The sequence below is a fragment of the Dysidea avara genome, chromosome 4, assembly GCF_963678975.1.
Source record: "Dysidea avara chromosome 4, odDysAvar1.4, whole genome shotgun sequence".
Taxonomy (NCBI): Eukaryota; Metazoa; Porifera; class Demospongiae; order Dictyoceratida; family Dysideidae; genus Dysidea; species Dysidea avara.
The window spans coordinates 11,692,370-11,712,076 of record NC_089275.1 but is presented as its reverse complement, the minus strand read 5'-3'; the positions used below and the strand labels follow the sequence as shown (position 1 = coordinate 11,712,076).

General features: G+C 38.7%; 1 protein-coding gene across 1 annotated transcript in view; it reads left to right on the top strand.

Moving 5' to 3' along the window:
- LOC136252886 (transcription elongation factor SPT5-like) overlaps positions 1 to 19,707 on the top strand; it is a 46,089-nt gene that overhangs the window by 6,402 nt on the left and 19,980 nt on the right. Inside the window, exon 6 of the mRNA XM_066045466.1 lies at positions 1,456 to 1,542. Coding sequence (XP_065901538.1) covers positions 1,456 to 1,542 — 87 coding nt within the window. The remainder of the gene's footprint in view (positions 1 to 1,455; positions 1,543 to 19,707) is intronic.

The window sequence follows — 19,707 nt, the reverse complement described above, 5'->3', positions numbered from 1 at the left end:
TGTATCCTTCCCTGTAGAAAGAGGGCATGTCCTCTTTGTATGCAAACAAAAATTTACAGTAGAACAGCCGTGAGACTTTGTCTGGAGAATTTGCATATGAAAACATGATATAGACACTCTAGGTATTGAGAAGATGCACACTTCTGTGAGGAAGTTGTGGTTCAAAGTAGTTTGTTTGAGTTACGCTTCCTTAGCGATGCTGATGCATAGCAGTGTAGCTGATGAATCACAAAATAATTGCTGAATTACAAAATGTGTACAATTTTAATAATTAAGTATTTTGCATGTATTGTTACAAAACAAAGAATTAATTAATGTGTTATTTCTAAAATTTATATAGAGTCAAGGGATAGTATTAACTAGTTGCCTGGTTTTAGAAATGGCACTCCATTCTTCTGTACAATTAGTTACTAACCTGCAGGGAGACTAAAGCCTAAACTCTCAGTGTAACCAAATGTCCTACTATATGACAGGAAATTTTGACGGAAGGAAAAGTCGACGAATCCGCACTTCGTCCGCTTCGATGAAAATGTTTACGTAAACCAAGTATCTAAATATGTACTTTTAAAGGCATGTATGAACATTTGACTAATTAAAAGTAGACGAATTTACATTTAATTAACCCTTCGAGGACCGAAGTCCAATATATTTATTGGGTGCAAGCACATGGGCTTGTATAAGTATTCTTCTAATCTGTACACAGTAGAAAGAATTCACTATGTGTTCCTCCATACTTGAAAATTAATTTGGTCCTTGAAGGGTTTTAAACATCATTTACCAATTCATTTACCTTTTCTTTCAACAAAATTCCTGCTGGATTACTGACTGCTTTATTAGAGTGCATGACCTCCTCCTCGGTTATACATAGTTGTACAGTATCCATTATTGTAATAGTGAAGTTACGGTGGTGTTGTAGAGGTTTGCTACACATGTATGTGTGTGTCCAAGTGTACACTGTATTTACAGCTGTACAAGGTTGTTCTGTAAGGCAGTTGCTCTAAAGCAGTTGTATGATACATGCATATGTCACCGTACCAGTAGACCTTACTGTATAATGTATATAGCTCACCGAGACTTTACAATTTTGTGTCAGTGGATCTGTACCCCTCTGTGATCACTTAAAATGACTGTTCTATTAGAGTATTTTGTCTCAAGTGTGCGTTCTATTAGAATAATTGGACATGGTTCTGTACTGGCTTTATCTTAACAAATTCACTTACTGTATCTGAACACTTTGTCACACTACAGAAAAAAACAGTATTGTTTGAGATCTGCCATTATAAATTCACTGGCATTCAGACTTGTACCTTTCTGATCTGGACAATTACTGCTCGTAGAAGACCTCCCATGAGCCTAATGATTTATTCTTTCCCATGCTGTGTACTTACTGCCTTGCGTTACTGTTGTGTTTGAAGGAATTGTACTGTTAATTCAATACTTGTTTGTTACCTACAGCCTCTTCAGATCAAGTCAGCAGTAGCTGTGGAAGGTCTCAAGGGCTATGTCTACATTGAGGCATACAAGCAGACTCACGTCAAACAGGTTTGTGGTGTACTCTGTGTTCTGTAACATTGTACTGGCATTACTTATGCCCATCAGTACTCAAAATATTGTGTATGTTGTATGCGTCTTGTTTAGTGTAACATACATGTTAGGTGCATGTACTTGTATGTATGTTACAGTATGAGTTTTGTGTACTGTAACCTGTATATCAGGTAACATACATGTTGCATGATATTGAATTGTTGTGTATGTATTATTGTCCTACTGTCCTACATGGTGTCAGTAATGCTGCACATATATAGCAGGGTGGATATAGCTGTAACCATAGAAACAACAAGCAATATGTTGTGTTACATGCATGTCTTCTTTTGACAACTGCATGTGCTGATATACTGAGTGCATGTTGCATGCATGTGGTTCCAAATCCATCAAATCTATTCATGAAACATGTGTACATTAACACACTTATAACATGTGGTTAGGCGGTCATGGAAGTTGCATGTTCCATGCACAGTACAGGTATTTTGAGCAGGTTTGAGTGGTATAAGCCAAGAACAAGTGTCAATAGCTAAGATTTTCTATGACTACTGTTATACATATACAAGTATACAAAAAATATTTGGAATTTTCAACTAGAGTAGGGACCATAGCACATTGATAAAAAGTACTGAAACAAGCTGGAGTAACGCATGATATTAAAACAACAAGAAGTGTTATATCCCTACTGTGCTCAAGATACCATAACGGAAATGCACAGTAGGGATATAGCTAACACTTCTTATTGTTTTACTGTGATTTAATATCGCGCCTACTCCAGCTTGTTTCAGTACTTTTTATCAATGTGCTATGGTCCCTACTCTAGTTGAAAATTCCAAATTTTTTTGTGTACTTTGTTAATTTTTTTTGTAAATATTATTATGACTGGTGAAACCACGCATACCACATCAAAAGAAAGAGACAGTGCCGTGTGCCCCAGCTACCAATTATCATTTGAAAAGTGGAGTATCCATTACGCTTCGTTGTCAACCCGTTACACAGTATTACGAATCAAGAACTGTTTGAAAAGCACCTCTGCAATCAAAGTAGCCACTATGAAAAATGCGGATGATTTCATTACGAAAGGAAGCCATCACGTGCTACCGCCAAATCGATACCTTTCGCTGTCAGCAAAGATAAATGGGACACAAAGGAGGACACTGGTAAGTCCATGAAGAATGTATTGTACATACTGTGGTATGCCATAAGGCACCTCTTGGGCCGAAGCGACGTTGAACAGTGAAAAAATCAAGCCCATAGTCTTAGCCGTTATCGAGTTAACATTTGTCTGAAAACTTTAGTCAGTCAGTCAGTCAGTCAGTCAGTAGAAAATTCCATTAAATAAATATATTTTTAAAAATTTCGTAGCAACTTGTTGAAAGCATTTCGGGTCGATCTGAAGGCTTGTTTGGCTTAGTTTTACCTAACCAATACTGCCTCATCGTCGTCAGGGAAAGTTGGGGTTGGTTTTTGGGTGATTTTTTTTTCATGGGCCATGCCTACTCCTTTGTGGTTCCTACTTTACAGTACGATATGATCAAAATTATAATTGTGCTATTTATGTAATTCCTTTCTATGGTATATCCAGTTATCACTTCCAGCGCATTGTGCTAGTGTATACAAGTATAGGCTATTGCACAAATCTAGGCATCCTCGCTATTTTGGAGACCTGCGGAATGGCACAATAATCACTGAGGGCGAATAGTGAAGCGAAGATACCGGACTGTAGAGTAGCTAATCTTGAATACACATGCATCATTCACAACAATAAAGTCAAATACTGTGTAGCTGCAATGTCTATTGGAAATCATGGGTTATCAGCAGTATGAAACCATATAGTGTTGTTTACACAATATGGTCAGACAATTATGGTACTCACAAATAGTTTTAATTTTCATTAACAAGATTAACTGACTCCACCCAACTTTAGGTTTTGCATGGAAAGGAAATGATTTATAGAAACTACATTCTTAATAATCTTTGGTATCAGCGCTATCACTTCATTACGCCTCTGTAAGAGAACGCTTATATGGTAGCTCATAGCAAATCGCGATTGTGTGCTTACAAGAAGAAGTATACTCACCATGCAGAGATGCTATGCATGATCTTCAAAGTGTAAGAAGTGCTGCTACAGCCTTGAGTACTTGACTACCACATAGATTATGGACTAATGCCCCTCCATAATTTTTCTATATAATCTATGACTAACGCTACAACAAAGCCCAAAGAAGCTCACACAACGGAATACTGTAATTTTATTGTTATACGCTTCTTTAGTATACGGAACTGCTGCCAATAGTATAATGGCAAAGAAAACAAGGTGTAGAGTGGTTCGCGATCTGTGGAATAAGGGCTTACTAATAGGTCATAGACACACAGAAGGACTAAGTAAGCATGGCTATATAATTTTTACACGAAAAAGTGGATAACATTTGCTGTATATGAGTGAAACAAAATAAGAATAATATGAAGAATAATAATATGAGTATTAACAAAGCGGGAAATTTCAGTTTTGTCCCAAATACACATACTGTTGTTTCCTTTTCACTTGATACTTACTAGTGGACCGATACTCATTGTAAATAACCACCAGAGGGTTGTTTTGAGTTGAAGGATGCTTTCCAAAGTGGTTTTTAGGTGTGCATTCTATTAGAGTTTTTGCGAAAAACATGGGTGATCCCTATTATGAACACACTATCGTGGTTCATGATACTTTTCCACTCAGAGACATTGTCAACTACTACGTATGTGACATAATGCATATACAGTGGAACCTGTTTTAGCAACCATCTGTATAAGAAACCTACTTGTCTAAAATGACCAACTTTTTTCACTAAGGAATTTTGGCCTGATCTTACTGTACGTTTATTATACCCTGCAGTAACCAGCATTAGCAAACGTAAAATAAATTTTGTTCGGTATAAATTACACAAAATGTTTGTTAAATTTTTTTTTCTTAGAAAATTGTTATGCCAGAATTGTGATAGTTGTTATTCTCTACAGTAATATGGATCTTTGTACAGTAATATTTGAAGGCCCTGCATGTTTTGGTATTTGGGTTATTTTGGTGTGGATTTTTGTTTCATTGTGTTGTGTAAGAGATGGTGGCTTTGGGTATTCCTTTGTTAATTCTTTATTTTCCAATATATGTACAGATTTACCATCAAGACAATGTCTGATCATGGCTGCATTGAATTGGTTTGCTTGCATAAACCAATTTTCCATCTCGGTAGTTTCATTCTCATATCGCACTTGTATTGTGCAGTGCTTTTGTGCAGTTGAGACTGCATGTTGGTTATCATACATGTTCCTTGTGGTGCTTATGACTTCCTGTCATACCTAATTGTCTGATTTTGTGCTGTTTTAATTGGACGTATGATATCATAAGCTAAAAGTTAGAGCATGTTAGTCATGCTGATCTTAATTGAAGTCTGTGTTTTGAAGTCCAGACTATAACTCGTTGTGCCTTGACAGCTGCTCATATAATGAGAAATGTAGCATAACTTTGCAGAAACAAGCTCAATCATTACACCTCCCTTTATTTCAGTATGTTTGTTACCATCCATTCAAATCCTTGCATGCTGCCAAGAGTTACAGGCACGAAGTTACCATATTTTGAATGGTCTCTATTGTCTAGAGAATATAATCATGCATGGATTTAAAGGCACATTTTCAGTAATCAATTTCTTCAGTATCAAACTCATTGAAATCTTTTCAACATTAAGTATGTATAAAAAGTGTGTCCTAGATGTGGAAGTACAAAAACTAAATGTATGCATCACCCAGAAAATGTGGTGCATATATAGTGGATGTTTTATTGTCACAATAAAAACTCAGTACTGTATGAATTAGTGAGTGGTACATTGGGTGGGACGGATCTTCATTTCTGTAAAAAGTACTTGAGAACTTACAACAGGTGGTTGTGTGTTGATGTTAATACTGCAACAGTCATTGTACCACCATCCACTATTCTGGTAAGATGCTGTGCAACTACCACCACTACGCCTGTCATTGTCGTTGTCTTGGGTGCTGAATTTCATCCCATTTAGTGTTAGAGTTCGACTCTTTGCAAACAAATTACCACCCCATACCATCCCTCCAATAGTTAGTGGGTATTCTTGACTGGCACTTCCTACACTGAACTGGTTGTAATAGAGGTAGTACCAACTATTGCTTAATCCTAGGGCTTGATAGTCGACTCTCATCTCCCATTGGCCGTTTTGTGTTAGAGTATGAATTGCTTCCAGTCCGTACCAGAAGTCTTTATTGAGGTCTCCAAATCCGTCTTTATATTCTACCCAGTTCTTGTTGAAACTCAGTTGACTGTTGTTCCTGTTCCTCTGTATCACAATCCATCCTCCTCCATCAGTTGTTGTGTCACAGTAGACATCAGCAGGACTAGCAAATTTCCCTTTAATCATCTTGTACACTCCAGATGGTGCATACTCAGGCAAAAAGGTCTTAAGCTCACAGCAACTTCTAATGGTGATTATTGATGAAGTACATTTATGTTTGAAGTCCTTGTAGAGGTTAGTGCAGTATTGATCATTATCAGCATTGACCAGTAGTAGTGACAGTGTCAGTGTGACAAGTTGTGTAATGATGTTCATAACTGTTGTTGTAGGTGATAATGTCTGGTAGATCAGTTAGAGTAGAATGAAGACAGTTACTAGAAGTTTGTTATTGAGCTATAGTCCAATAAGTTTCAATGTACAACTCCTGACCTGTTGTTTTCTTTCCTTTGAAGATTTTCCTCTTGTCTTGCTGCTTCTTCGTATCAAGCCAAGCTGTGTAGCTATTTATAGTGTACCGCTGTGTACAGTGTCACCAAATAAGGAATTTTGTAATTATATCATTGCCTTATTAGGTATACCCTATGGTATAATATGGTTTATGTAAACATGTTGTAGGAGATTAATTTGGTAATTACCCAAGTGTTATTCATTGGCAGTTACTGGTTGAGTTTTGTCCATAGTAGGAAGAAAAAAATGTGTACATTTTTCACATAACTTACCTATAAATTGTATTATTATTATTATTAGCACTTTACAGTGACTAGCACTGAAGGTCTGACAGCAACATGTGCTGCAGCCTTTGACTGAAGACTTTAAATGATTACTTAACCTAGCTAACAATAAGGTGAAACAGAAAAGGGCCAAAGAAAGCAAAAAAAATCCCAGGATTCGAACTGCAGGCCACCCAATGTCTAGTTGAGTGCCACACTCAGTCTCCTCCAGGAGGGATATGTTAAAGGTTAAAGCAACCATGAGTGCTATACAGATAAAGCATTTGGGCTTCACCGTGTGCTCTATTAGCATTGAGGCCAAAGCACTGATTACCTCAGGGGTGGGGTAAGCTGCTGATTACCAAGTTCTGGTTAGTGCTGGGACGAATATTGAAATTTACCTTCAAATATTCACTGATAAAATGTTTGAACATTCGAAGCTTCGGTGTTAGCTTTCAAGTCACAGGTTTTCTTGTATTTATGCACATCCTTCTTAAGTTTTATCCTCCTAAACCTATTTAGGGGTGGTCCACAATTTTCAGCCTTTTTGCAAGCGTACAAAGAGTACTCTTTTTTCTTACCCCCTCCCCCCTACTATAAAGCGTACTATAAAAATGTTGATCTGTGCATACACCATAAATCGAGAAGATTTGTATGTACACAGTTAACATCAATACACGTTAAAATACAGGGTTAGCTATGTACAACTGATAGTCTGTTATTAATTCTTTTTGGGCCTTCCTCTTCCTAATTTGTGGTTTTTCTCATTCTGATGTTTCTGCAATTGGTACCTTGAACTAAATACTTCGCCACATACTGGACATTTAGCCCCAGGCTTTGACTTTTTGGCTGCGCCTGAAGAATTATCTGAAGCTGACTCGCTTCTTGATCGTACTCCACCATGGATCAGTCGCAAATGCTTAGCCTTATCATTTTCACTTGTGAAGACATACCTACATTTATCACAGTGGCTATTCATTACTTCCTTTAAATGCTCATCTGGATTGCTAAATTTTAGTGCTGTTGTCAACTGGTGAAATGTCATATAGTGGTCCAAATGTTGTGGATCAGGGGTAATTGGTGGAAAAGCCCATCTCCTACTCACAGGTAGCTTCATTATGTTGACTGCCTGAACTTCTTTGTTTCTATAGTCACACATGTGTTCATCACAAATCCCCCTACGAAAACAAACAAAGCCTCTTCTTCTGTCCATATACTTCATGAAATATTTCCATTCTTCTAATATTTTTGTTTTTTCTTCACTTTCTCTGATGGACTTTAGGCTACCCGTGAGAGTGTCTTTGACTGTGCAAAAATCTGTGTATTGGTCAACACGAGGTTCTGTAATTCCTTTAGATGTAATTCGAAACCCATCGTGGACTTTTCCATTCCAATAGCTATCAAGAGCATCTAAAGCATTTGAAAAAACTTGCTTCTCCTTTTCATGCAGCTCTTCTGAGGTGAGTGATTGTTGTGAAGGTGGAGTGTCTTCACCTGGAAGACAAGCTGACAAAGAAACTCCTGCAAGCCACTTTGAGCAAGGAGACCACAAATGCTCTATTGGATTGTATCAGGATAAGCCAGGTGCATAACAAACACAGATCAACATGTCAAAATTGTGATCCCTCCAAAATCGTCCAAGATGAAACTGGGTTAAGGTAGATTTGGTGACCAGTCTGCCCCTCCATCACAAACCAGTGCCAATACTGCTCTGTTCATTTCAGGATTTGCTTCTAGAACATTATTTAGATCACTGAGGTGGTCAACAATGGTAGTTGAAGTGTTCTTGACACACCGATTGTATACCCATAACGGACCTGTGGCTGGTGCTTTCAGAACATCTCGACCCAATGAATCCTTGATTATTTCATTATCTCCATATGATTTGAGCATAAGGAAACCATCAGGCTCTATTAGGTAACCAGGAACTGGAAAATCATGATCATGATAGTGAGGAACATCATCACTAGGAAAAAATGTGCGAATCTGGTGATACCTAGAAACTGCTTGGCCTCCAATGTGAACCTTAGCCTTACTGTCACAAGAAAAGATTACCACTTCATCTGGATATTCTGCACACATTTGGCGTACTACAGATACTGTAGCAAAGTATTCACGAGCATTTATATTGTCTTTGCTAATGTCACATGACTTTACACCAACACGAACATCCAGACAGTCCTTATGTCGAGCAGCATCGCGTGAACTTTCATTTGCTGGCTTTAAAAGATAGTGAATTTTTGATTTTGAAATTTTGGTTAAACCTTCTACATTTCAGGACATGCTGTTGTATGTCTTCCAAACGCACTCCACATGTACTAGATGTACCACTCCGTCTTCGTACATGGGCAGCAAAGCCATGAAGTTTGATAAAATCAAGCATCGCAGTCAATAGCTGTGGAAATTTCTTTTGCAAAGGTACTGGTCCAGTCTGTTTATAAAACATGATACCTTGGTCAATTTCAGCAACTCCAAGCTCTTCTTCAGGACTTTGTTCTGTGTCATCTTTTTTGTCCAGCACCATCACTTGATGTACTAATCCTGGGCTAAACACCATTTCAGTGTAGTCAATTAGTACATAGTGTTGACCACTTTTGACACAAACAACAGGAAAATGTTGTTCTAATTGGTGGATGGCTTGACCCACAGTATCTTTCATATCTACATTCAGATTGTACTCCTGACAGATTACATAGTCTGGAATGCAACGCATCCCATTCCAGTGACACTTATCTTTGATTGAAGGGAAAAGAGCTAGCTGTTGTACATTTAATGGAGCAAAAGAATTATTATCAAGCATTTCAGCATCATGTAGACTATCAACTGCAACATCCCAGGTAAGACTAATACTGTTGCTAGCAGAAAAAATGTATTCATTTGAACCAGTAGCTTTGTTAAAACTTCTTTGTTTTTGAGCCCGGACACATGCTTGTATCAATGGAATAGTTTCTTCTAAGACACGTTTGGTGTCAAAAAATATGGGTAGCAGTGACGAAATCTTACAAAGCTTTTCCTGGCATGACTTTAGCTGAACTGTCAAATTAGATGACACTATTTTCATACTACACAGCTCCCTTAGATTTTGTTTTAAAATACTTAACACCTTTTCCCCATTTTGGTATGCCACATGTACTTTAGATCCCTGCTTAACAAAACTCTGTTTACTTTTCCAAACTAAAACAATGTCATAGTATTGATTAGTGGAAACAGCTACTGTGGACAAAACTTTCATAAATTCTGGGTGAGATGTCAAGTCATCCGTTAGCAGGTCATTGGGCTCAATTTTTAAATGAGTACACATCATGGAAATTGTTCACTCTTTATTATCCTCAATGTGCTGCTGCAATACTGTTCCACCACTAGCAGCAACAACAGCTGCAGTAGTGTGTTGCACTTCCACAACAGTTTGGACTGGATTTGACTGGACTTCTGTGCTAGTGTCTGATGTAGAGACAGACTTTCCCTAGAGGCAGCAATACTTATCAACGCAATGTAGTTTGAAACATGTTTACAACAAACACCTGCTCTACCCACAAATGCCCGCCTCCCATACCTAGTAGTGGGCCTATTCATTCCTGAACCCACTTCAAAAGCATATAGCAGTTGTGAATGATGCAATACAGCAATTTAAAGTGTAGGCTAGTAGCTTTATTTGCTAGCAGTGCGTGGTTGATGGCTGACTTAAGAGTTAAAAACAACAAGTGTAAGTGTACTTAGCTAGCTACACCGGCCTGTAACTGATATAAATTAAGTAGCTAGGCAAAACTGTCTATAGAGCTAAGTTTCTGTGGTACATAATATCACCTTACCTGTGCTTTAAAATATTATTCAATGGGCTTTGTTTTCTGGCTTTTCAGTTTAGCCTCTGCTTGTTTTATTGGAGCAAAATACTCTTCTTCAGATGCGGAAGCACAGCGTTTCCAATCTTCTTGAGCTCTTCTAACAGCATCAGCTCGCTTTGTTCCACAATTCAAATAAACACTGGCATTAACGAAGTGTTGGTAACGGTTTACTGGAGCTTTATGAACTGAATTTGGATTATTCGCCAACTGAAATAAAACGTCTTCCGCCATTTACATATACTGAGCTAGCTATAAAAAAGTTCACGTGATTATTTTTAAATCAGCATTTTTAAAAGCGTATGTGTAGTGCTACCCCCTCCCCCCTAGCGTACGTTTTGTACGCTTGCAAAAAGGCTGAAAATTGTGGACCACCCCTTAATAAGTTTGTAAGCATTTGGAAAGTGCATAGCAGCAGTACTGAATGACATGATCGATCGATTGCAAATGGGCGTATCTGCTATACTGCAATCATGCATAGGTAAACACCGACTAATGGCTAAAAGGATTACATGCATTATCTATCACTTTATAAGGCTACAACTACGTTAGTAAGCTAACTGCGATGGTTTAAAAGTGGATGTGGCACATGAAGATCAATCATGAAGAGATGAACATCAGTCGCACAAGATGAATAAGCAGCTGCAATAAAGATAACAACATTTATTTGTAATTCTTTCGTAGACTATGAGTACATTACGAAGCTTCAAAAGATACTTCTATAATTTGAAGCTTACTTAACCTTGAACCCACAAAACATTTGAAGCTTCATCCCAGCCCTAGTTCTGGTGTTGTGTTTGGCCACGTCTAGCTATCCTGAGGGTTGTTGACAGTAAATAAATTGTAAATAAATTTTATTTACTGTCATACACTGTAACTGTACTTTTATTAAGCCTTTATGTTTCATAAAGAACAGTTGGTGGGCAATAAAATACAGTTCAAAACTAAAATACACATTGGTTTCGCCCACGCAAAGTTCTTTAAATATTCTAACTGTGTAACAGATATATCACACCAATATATAAAGTGCAATGCAAGTTCTGCCAATTTTGGAACATTAGTGTTACCAATGGTTAAACTATGAATTTACCAAATAACTATGGTCATCTTGTAGCCGAGAACAAATTGATAAATGATTTTTAAGTGAAATCTAAAACCCGAAAATTCTGGGCTACGATACATTCAAAACAAGAAAATCCTAACAAAGGGCACGACTGTAAAATATGCATACCAAGAAAAATTCTAGGTATGCAGTATTAGACGGTAATACTGACATTCAAATATCTCATTATACTGTTGAGTGCCACATTCATATATAACACTATAGCTAAAAGACTTTCAGCCTGACAATCTGAACAATGTGCCACTCCTTCTAATATAGCCATGTTTTACACTACATATAATTTGATTATTGGTATTTAAACCATGATGATGATGGTGTGTGTGTGCGTACGTGTGCATGTGTGGGGTGGGATGGGTAGGTGGCTGAGTAGTCCCTTTTCAGACAGTCGTGTAGAGAACTGTGTATGTCTGGTATATTTGTGTAGTTGACTAGGTGATAGTGAAAAAAGGATAGTCACTCAATTAACTTTCTTTAGCTATAAAAACCTGATGTAGGATAAGTTAATACTGAATTATGGCGCAAATGTGATGAATGTAAAGGAATGTTTGTGTAGGAAAATTGTGGCGGTGGGAGCATGCACTTTAACACACTTGGCACACATGAAGGAACAGTATCTGTTCTGTTTCTTTAACAACATGGACGTGGTGAGTTAGCATCATGTGAAGCTACATGACAGTGAAATGTTCAGACAGCTATGCACCTGGCAATGGAAACTACCAATAAACACTCACAGAAACTGAAGCGGAGGCTCTTTATTCCATTACTTCATCAGAGGATAAGTACTTGTCGAGGATTGACTGACTCTATATAGTTAGATTACTGTTGTGATTTTCATTTATGTACTAGGTTAGGTTAGGTATCATGTATGTATGTAATTGTGGGTTTGAGTTTGGGTCACGTGAGTAGTAAGGTACTTGGCACGTGTTGGCGCTCGGATCGTCTCCGCTCTATCAGTTGATGAAATGCTCCTCCTAGATATCCGTCACATGGTGCTGTGACACAAGTAACTTCGCGAAGTTTGTAACCTCGAGCAGTCTTCTAACCTCAAACGGAAACGTCTGGTACCGTGGAATTGGATTCGAACGGTACCCGCAGAGGCAAGCGTTTTATTCAATTGAACATTTATTGTTTGTAGTCTTCCTTTCCAGAAGAACCTGCCATGGACGAAATCCAGCGTCTGAAAGGATCACGTGCAGCTTACCGCTCCCATGTAACGCGCACTCTTAAGAAACTTGACGATGTTTTAGAGAAAGATGACCCCCTTTCAGACCCTGACATTGCTAAGCTGACTTGTCATATGGAACAACTAACCCAGAAGAAAGAAGTTTTACAACAGTTGAACACTCAAATAGCTGCAGCATTGCAGACCAGTGATGATCTACAGAGTGACATCTTGGAATCAGAAGAAATCCAAGATACCATTATGGAATATGTCAGCATGGTTAAGCATCGTGTGGAGTCAACTCGCCCACCTCCACCGGCTTCACGGCCTTTAAATGCTACTGCTCCACTGTTCACACCAACAGTACCTACAAGAGAACCTGTAAGTCGCCTACCCAAGCTAAGTTTGCCAACCTTTTCAGGAGATACATTAATGTGGCAAAGTTTCCGAGATTCCTTTGACGCAGCTGTGCACAACTGTCCCTCAATTACCAAGATACAGAAGTTTAACTACCTAAAAGCACAGCTACACGGAGATGCTTTAAGGACAATTGCAGGATTGCCACTTACAGAAAGCAACTATGACGATGCTATTGCCTTACTGACAAGGAAGTATGGTCAACCACACAAAATTGTCCAAGCACATATGCAAGCCCTCATAGAAATTGCTAGCCCAACCAACTCCCTGTCTAGTCTGCAACTATTTTACGACACAATTGAGACGCATATCAGAGGATTGAAAGCCCTGGGAACAACTGAGGAATCTTATGGAGCCATGCTTGTCCCTATCATACTGACTAGATTACCGATTGACATCCGTAGAAACCTTGCCCGTGAACATGGCAGCTCTGAATGGACCATTAATCAACTCAAAGAAGCAATTCTGAAGGAGATAGGGGCACTAGAGTCTGTATTGTCACCCTTACACAAGAACTCTTATGAAACTCATATGGACCCAATGACCACTGCTCTCCACACCAATACTAATAGTCACCATACACAACGAAGCAAGAGTAGCTGTTTGTTTTGTAAAGGGACACACCCTTCAACACGATGTGAGAAAGTGAAAAATCCTAACCAACGTCTTGAAATAGTAAAGAAGGGAAAGAATTGCTTTAACTGCTTGGGACACCACAGAGTCTCACAGTGTACATCAAAGTTTCGTTGTAAGTCCTGCAAGCAGAAACACCACTCTAGCCTTTGTGGTGCTGAATTTACCAAACCACCCTACGAAGGCTACTATGTGTGTCAGCGTATGTCCTCAGATTTATCCACAATATCAAACATCATAACAACCACAAGAAAGGACCACTGTCTACTGCAGAGATTGACACAACCCGTCATCAATGGATCTATGTTTGTCAACACACATCCTTTCATAAGGAAATACACCACCTTCAGACTAACAAGGGTAAGCGAATACCTATTATACGACAACTGCGTTTGTTCCTTGACGAGTTCGGCTACTTACGCTGTGGCGGGAGGATACATAATGCGCCTGTAAGCTCTGACACCAAGTTTCCCTATCTCATGCCTAAGAGTCATCTTTTGACAAGACTAATAGTTTATGCAGTTCACCAGGAACAATTACACACTGGAGTCTCTAATACAGTGGCAGCCTTGAGACAGCAGTATTGGATCCCTTCAGGCAGGCAATTAGTGAAACGGCTGCTCAGGAAATGTGTAGTTTGTCTGAAGGTACTGGGAAAGTCTTATCCAATACCAGAATCACCGCCACTTCCACAATCCCGTACGAAGGAAGGTAGACCATTTGAGATTACGGGTGTGGACTTTACTGGAGCACTTCATGTGAAGAATTCTGGATGTGACAGTAAGGTATACATATGCTTGTTCACATGTGGCCTTTCCAGAGCAATACACCTTGAAGTGGTCACAGATCTCAGTACTGAAACCTTCTTGCAGGCATTCCGTAGGTTTGTTTCACGCAAATCATTACCTTCAGTGATGATATCGGATAATGCCTCAACATTTGAATCAGCAGCAGAAGAATTAAGAAAACTATTCATTTCAAGGGAACTAGTGGAGGCCTTGAGTGCAAGAGGAGTAAGATGGAATTTCATACCAAAGCGAGCCCCTTGGTATGGGGGGTTTTGGGAGAGGCTGATTGGAATGACAAAGACTGTTGCAAGGAAGGTGCTTGGTAGATCATTTATCACTCTGGAGTTGTTGCAGACCTTGGTAGTAGAGATTGAGGCTGTTTTGAACGATCGACCTTTAACTTACCAATCTGCTGACATAACTGACCCTGAACCTTTGACACCCTCCCACTTGTTGTATGGCCGTCGCATCACCAGTCTTCCCTACGCTATTACTGAGAATGAGGAACTCGCTGATCCCACCTATTCAACAGGAACTAGGCTCCGAGATAGGGCTCAGAGGCAAGAGCAATTACTTCATCATTTTCAGACTCGATGGAAGAGAGAATATTTAACTGCCTTGAGAGAAGCTCACAAAGGTGGAGGTGTCAAGGAGCAAACTGTCAAGGTTGGGGATATAGTACTAGTGCACGATGATGTGCCAAGAGCCCGATGGCGGCTGGCAGTTATTGAAGAGTTGATCAAGGGTTTAGATGGACTCACAAGGTCAGCTAAGATTCGCACTAAGGCTGGAAGGACAAATAGACCAATCACAAATTATATCCACTTGAAGTGAACTCAGCTAGTGAAACCGCAGCCACTCCAGCAAGTTCAAACAATGAAACTGCTTCTACTGACAATGGTTATGTTCAAGTCTCAATGGATGTCAACACTAGCTGTCCAAGAGTATCAAGAAGTGCTGCTACCAAGGCTCGTGAACATATTAAGAATTGGACTAACACCCTATCCGTGGCCCCGGAGGATGTCGAGGATTGACTGACTCTATATAGTTAGATTACTGTTGTGATTTTCATTTATGTACTAGGTTAGGTTAGGTATCATGTATGTATGTAATTGTGGGTTTGAGTTTGGGTCACGTGAGTAGTAAGGTACTTGGCACGTGTTGGCGCTCGGATCGTCTCCGCTCTATCAGTTGATGAAACGCTCCTCCTAGATATCCGTCACAGTACTAGAATCAGTTTCGTATAAAATGTTGTCTTCTTCTGCTAGTTTCACCATGAATTAAGTTTGCCCCTAAACATAATTACAAGAAATGTTTCACCATTTTTGTGTAATGTACGAGGTTGTTTCCAGTCCATGTGTAACATATACTGTATATTACCTGTGGTAGTTTGCACCCAAAATTACAATGGTATGTAATTTTGTACTATGTAAGTAGTGCCTTAAAACAAACTGTAATGGTGTACTGTATGTAGTCCGATTGGACTGAGTCCTTGATTTGTATCCATAAATTTATTTAATCAAAGAATAAACAAAGATACTAAACATGTGGTATATGTCGTACAATATGTGTATAAATGTAACTGTCATAATATGAATTACTGGGTGATGCAATCCCTGGGACGGATCTTCATATCAAAGTAGAGTGTAGCCATAGATTGACCTACTCTAGGTGGTTGACTGTTGGGATTAATTTGGTTACAGAGTTTGTACCACCATCCAGCATTGTTGACTGCTGCACAGTTAGTTCCAGATGAGTCATCATTGTCGTTGTTTGGAGTGCTGAACTTGGATCTATCATGGGAGAGAAATGTATCACGACCTTCTCCAGTAAACCCTCTAACAGATAGTGGATATTCTTCACTGGGACTTCCTACGCTGAACTGATTGTAGTGGTAGTAGGACCAGGTGTTATCTTCTCTTTGATAATCCATTCTCATCTCCCATTGGCCAGTTTGTGTTAAAACATTCATCAGTTTAAGTCCAGCCCAGAAGTCATTATTGAGGTCTCCAAATCCATCTTCATATTCTCTCCAGTTCTTGTTGAAACTCAGTTGACTATCCTTCCTGTTTCTCTGTATCACAATCCATCCTCCATCATCAGTGGTCATGTTACAGTAGACATTAACCGTACCAAATGTTCCCATCCCCATCTTGTACACTCCACTTAATGCTGGGTATTTCCTGAGATCACAGCAAGTGTTGATGAGTACAGCAGATGGATTAGTAGTGTAGTGGTTGAGGAGTTGTTGATTATCGTCAGCATTGACCAGTAGTAGTGACAGTGTCAATATGACAAGTTGTGTAATGATGTTCATAACTGTTGTTGTAGGTGATAATGTCTGGTAGATCAGTTAGGGTACAGTTACTAGTTGAAGCTTTAGTCCAATAACTCCTTCTACGCAATTTGCAAGGATCCTGTTCCAAGTTTGTTGTCTTTTGATATGATTTGTCTTGCTTTCTTCTCTGCTTTACTTCATATATAACAAGTTGTAGTATGACACCTATTTATACCTATACTCACATTTAGATTTCCTGTATGAGATAGTTTCAGTGAAGAGATGGATAACATAATTTTCTATAGACTTTTCTAAGAAGTTAATAGTAAATTCCTCTATCTGTGTACATTTCCTAATCAGGTAATTGCCAGTTAACTTGTAGTGGTTGGTGATATCACGTTGTGGATTTCCTCTAGCTTTAAAATTATATACGTTTCTGTGAATTATTTTGAAAAAGCAATGCAATATTATTTACTCCCACCATATGACGGAAGTTAACCCATTTACTGCCGCCATATGGCGGTATGGCATCATAACTCACTCATAGAATAAACTTTAACCTCACTATAACTTGTAAAACGTGTTTCATAGTAAGGTACACTAGTACTGAAATGGAGTTTAACGGACACTCCCATAGAGGTCTTGTTTCTGGGATAACTGGATCCTTCCTGGACTAGTGTGTGTTTGTTATGTAATAGCCTAAAGTGTAACCTTTTATAATGGACAAATTAATCATTTTTCAAATTGAAAACTAGTAGCAGATATCAAAGAAAGTGTTGTACACCAATGGAGACAGGTAAAGTCGACAATTGGCTGCTTTATCCCAGACGTGGTATGGTGGCACAAAAGCAGATACGCATGCGTAACAGCAAAAATGAGAGAATCACAAGAAACCAACTGTGGAATGGACTGCACTGTAAGCAAACTGTATAGAATAGTTCTTTGGAGTGTAATATACTTTTGTAATTAGCTAGTTGGGATCCCATTGTTTGTTTGGGCTGGTTTTTACTGAAGTTTAGACTTTGTTGTTTGATAACTTTGTTGCGGTTACTGTTATTTAAACAAAAACAGCACAGTCAAACTCCTTAGTTTATAGCGAGTATTTAGATATATGGCGAAGTAGTTCTGACGGTTAGTATGATGCGATTTGACGATTTGGCTAGTGGTCCCTGAGAATTTGGCTGTGAATGGGTTTTTCTCTTTGTGTGTACACTTTCTGGGCCTGTGTGTATTGGGTGTGCTAACAATAGTTGACTCTTCACTCACCTAGTGGTTGATGACTTCATGCTGAAGGGCTTGGCTGAGAACAGTTTCTGTATACCTTCACCATGAGATTTGCTAAGCCCAAATCAAGCAAGCTGTCACCATGAAGTGACAGAAATCTATGAAGCATCTTGTTCCCTACCCCTGACAACAAACAGGAACTCACTGGGATGCATGTAGCATGACTTACAAGTTTAGCCCTTCAGAGTGAACTCTTCCTTCGTGCTTGGTGCAGTGGGACTGGATTTGCTGTTAGAGCTGGGCGGTATGAGATTTGCCAAAGCTGACATGCTATTATAGAAAATATCACATTACAAATACATACCACAGTATGGATTATATTTCTAAAAGTTTAATATATCTAGTTAATTTCTTTTGGAAAGTATGACAGACAGTTGATGAAATATGCAAAAATGACTTAATACAATCTGAAGGTTATCTTTGACAAAGTATCTTCACATTGGTAAAGGAAGGAAATAAAGTACTTTCTAAATTGATCTGGTATGATAGCTGTATAATTACAATACTTTCTCCTATGATACATACTGGTATGTCGCCCAGCTATATTTGCTGTTAGGCACTATTTACTCAATTATCTACCATTATAGGGAGCTAGTTTTCTTATCAGGTCTTTAGTTTACATGTTAGTTCTACCCTCATCACACAAAGGTTTTAAATGGCTGTTTTTAAAATTCACTATTACCGGCAGGAGGCGAGTATAAAAGATCAGCTTCTACACAATTGTAGCTTATTTACTACTGCTTGCCCATCAAAAAGCTTGACAGTTGTATCTTGAAAAACCAGCAAGTAGTTCAGTTATTGTATTGAGGCTTGCAATAATATTAAGCAGTATTCTCATTAAATGCAGTGATGATCTGTGTTTACACATGTAACATAATTTTATTCATTTTCACATCACAGGAACTAGTGGTCAACCATAGTAATGATTTTCATTAATCCTCACTAGTAATGTGATAGCTTATGCAACACTGTTGATGCCTTACTGAGCCATCATAAACCACTAGGTGGATATCTACTATACCTTCCCCTATGCTAAAAGTTGCTGCTCTGCTATGAATGCTAGAAGGAAGCAGGACTTGATGATGTGTTTTGAGCGACCAGAACAGGAGACAGGAGAGGCTTAACTGGTAGAGTGGAAGGTAGAATCATAGATTGAGTTTTGCAATCTTGTGGGAATTAGAATGTTACTACATTTGCTGAATGAGGGTATAGTTCAGTACCGCTGAAACGCAACGTTGTCTTGCAAGAGTGAGAAATTAAAAAAACTTGCTAATTAAAGGCGTGACAGTGACACCTGTTTCACTCACGAGTATTCATCCTGTTTCATTTGGGATGAATATTAGCAAGCGAAATGAGTGCCACGCCCCTTAATTAGCAAGTTGTTTAATTGCTGGCACTCTCGCGAAACTGTAGCTTAATAATTATTTGAATGTGGAGCTCACCTATTCCAAGGTACAAACTACACAGGTATATAGGTTGTTTCACAGGTTGTTTCACCATTTCATCTAGTTGGCGCTTTTGTTTCTTTTTACTGGAAACAATGGGTTTGACATCACTTCTGTCTTCTTTCTTCACTACAACAGCTCTGCTACTAGTAATTGCTGTCATTACTACCTGTCCACTTGAACTCTCATTTTCT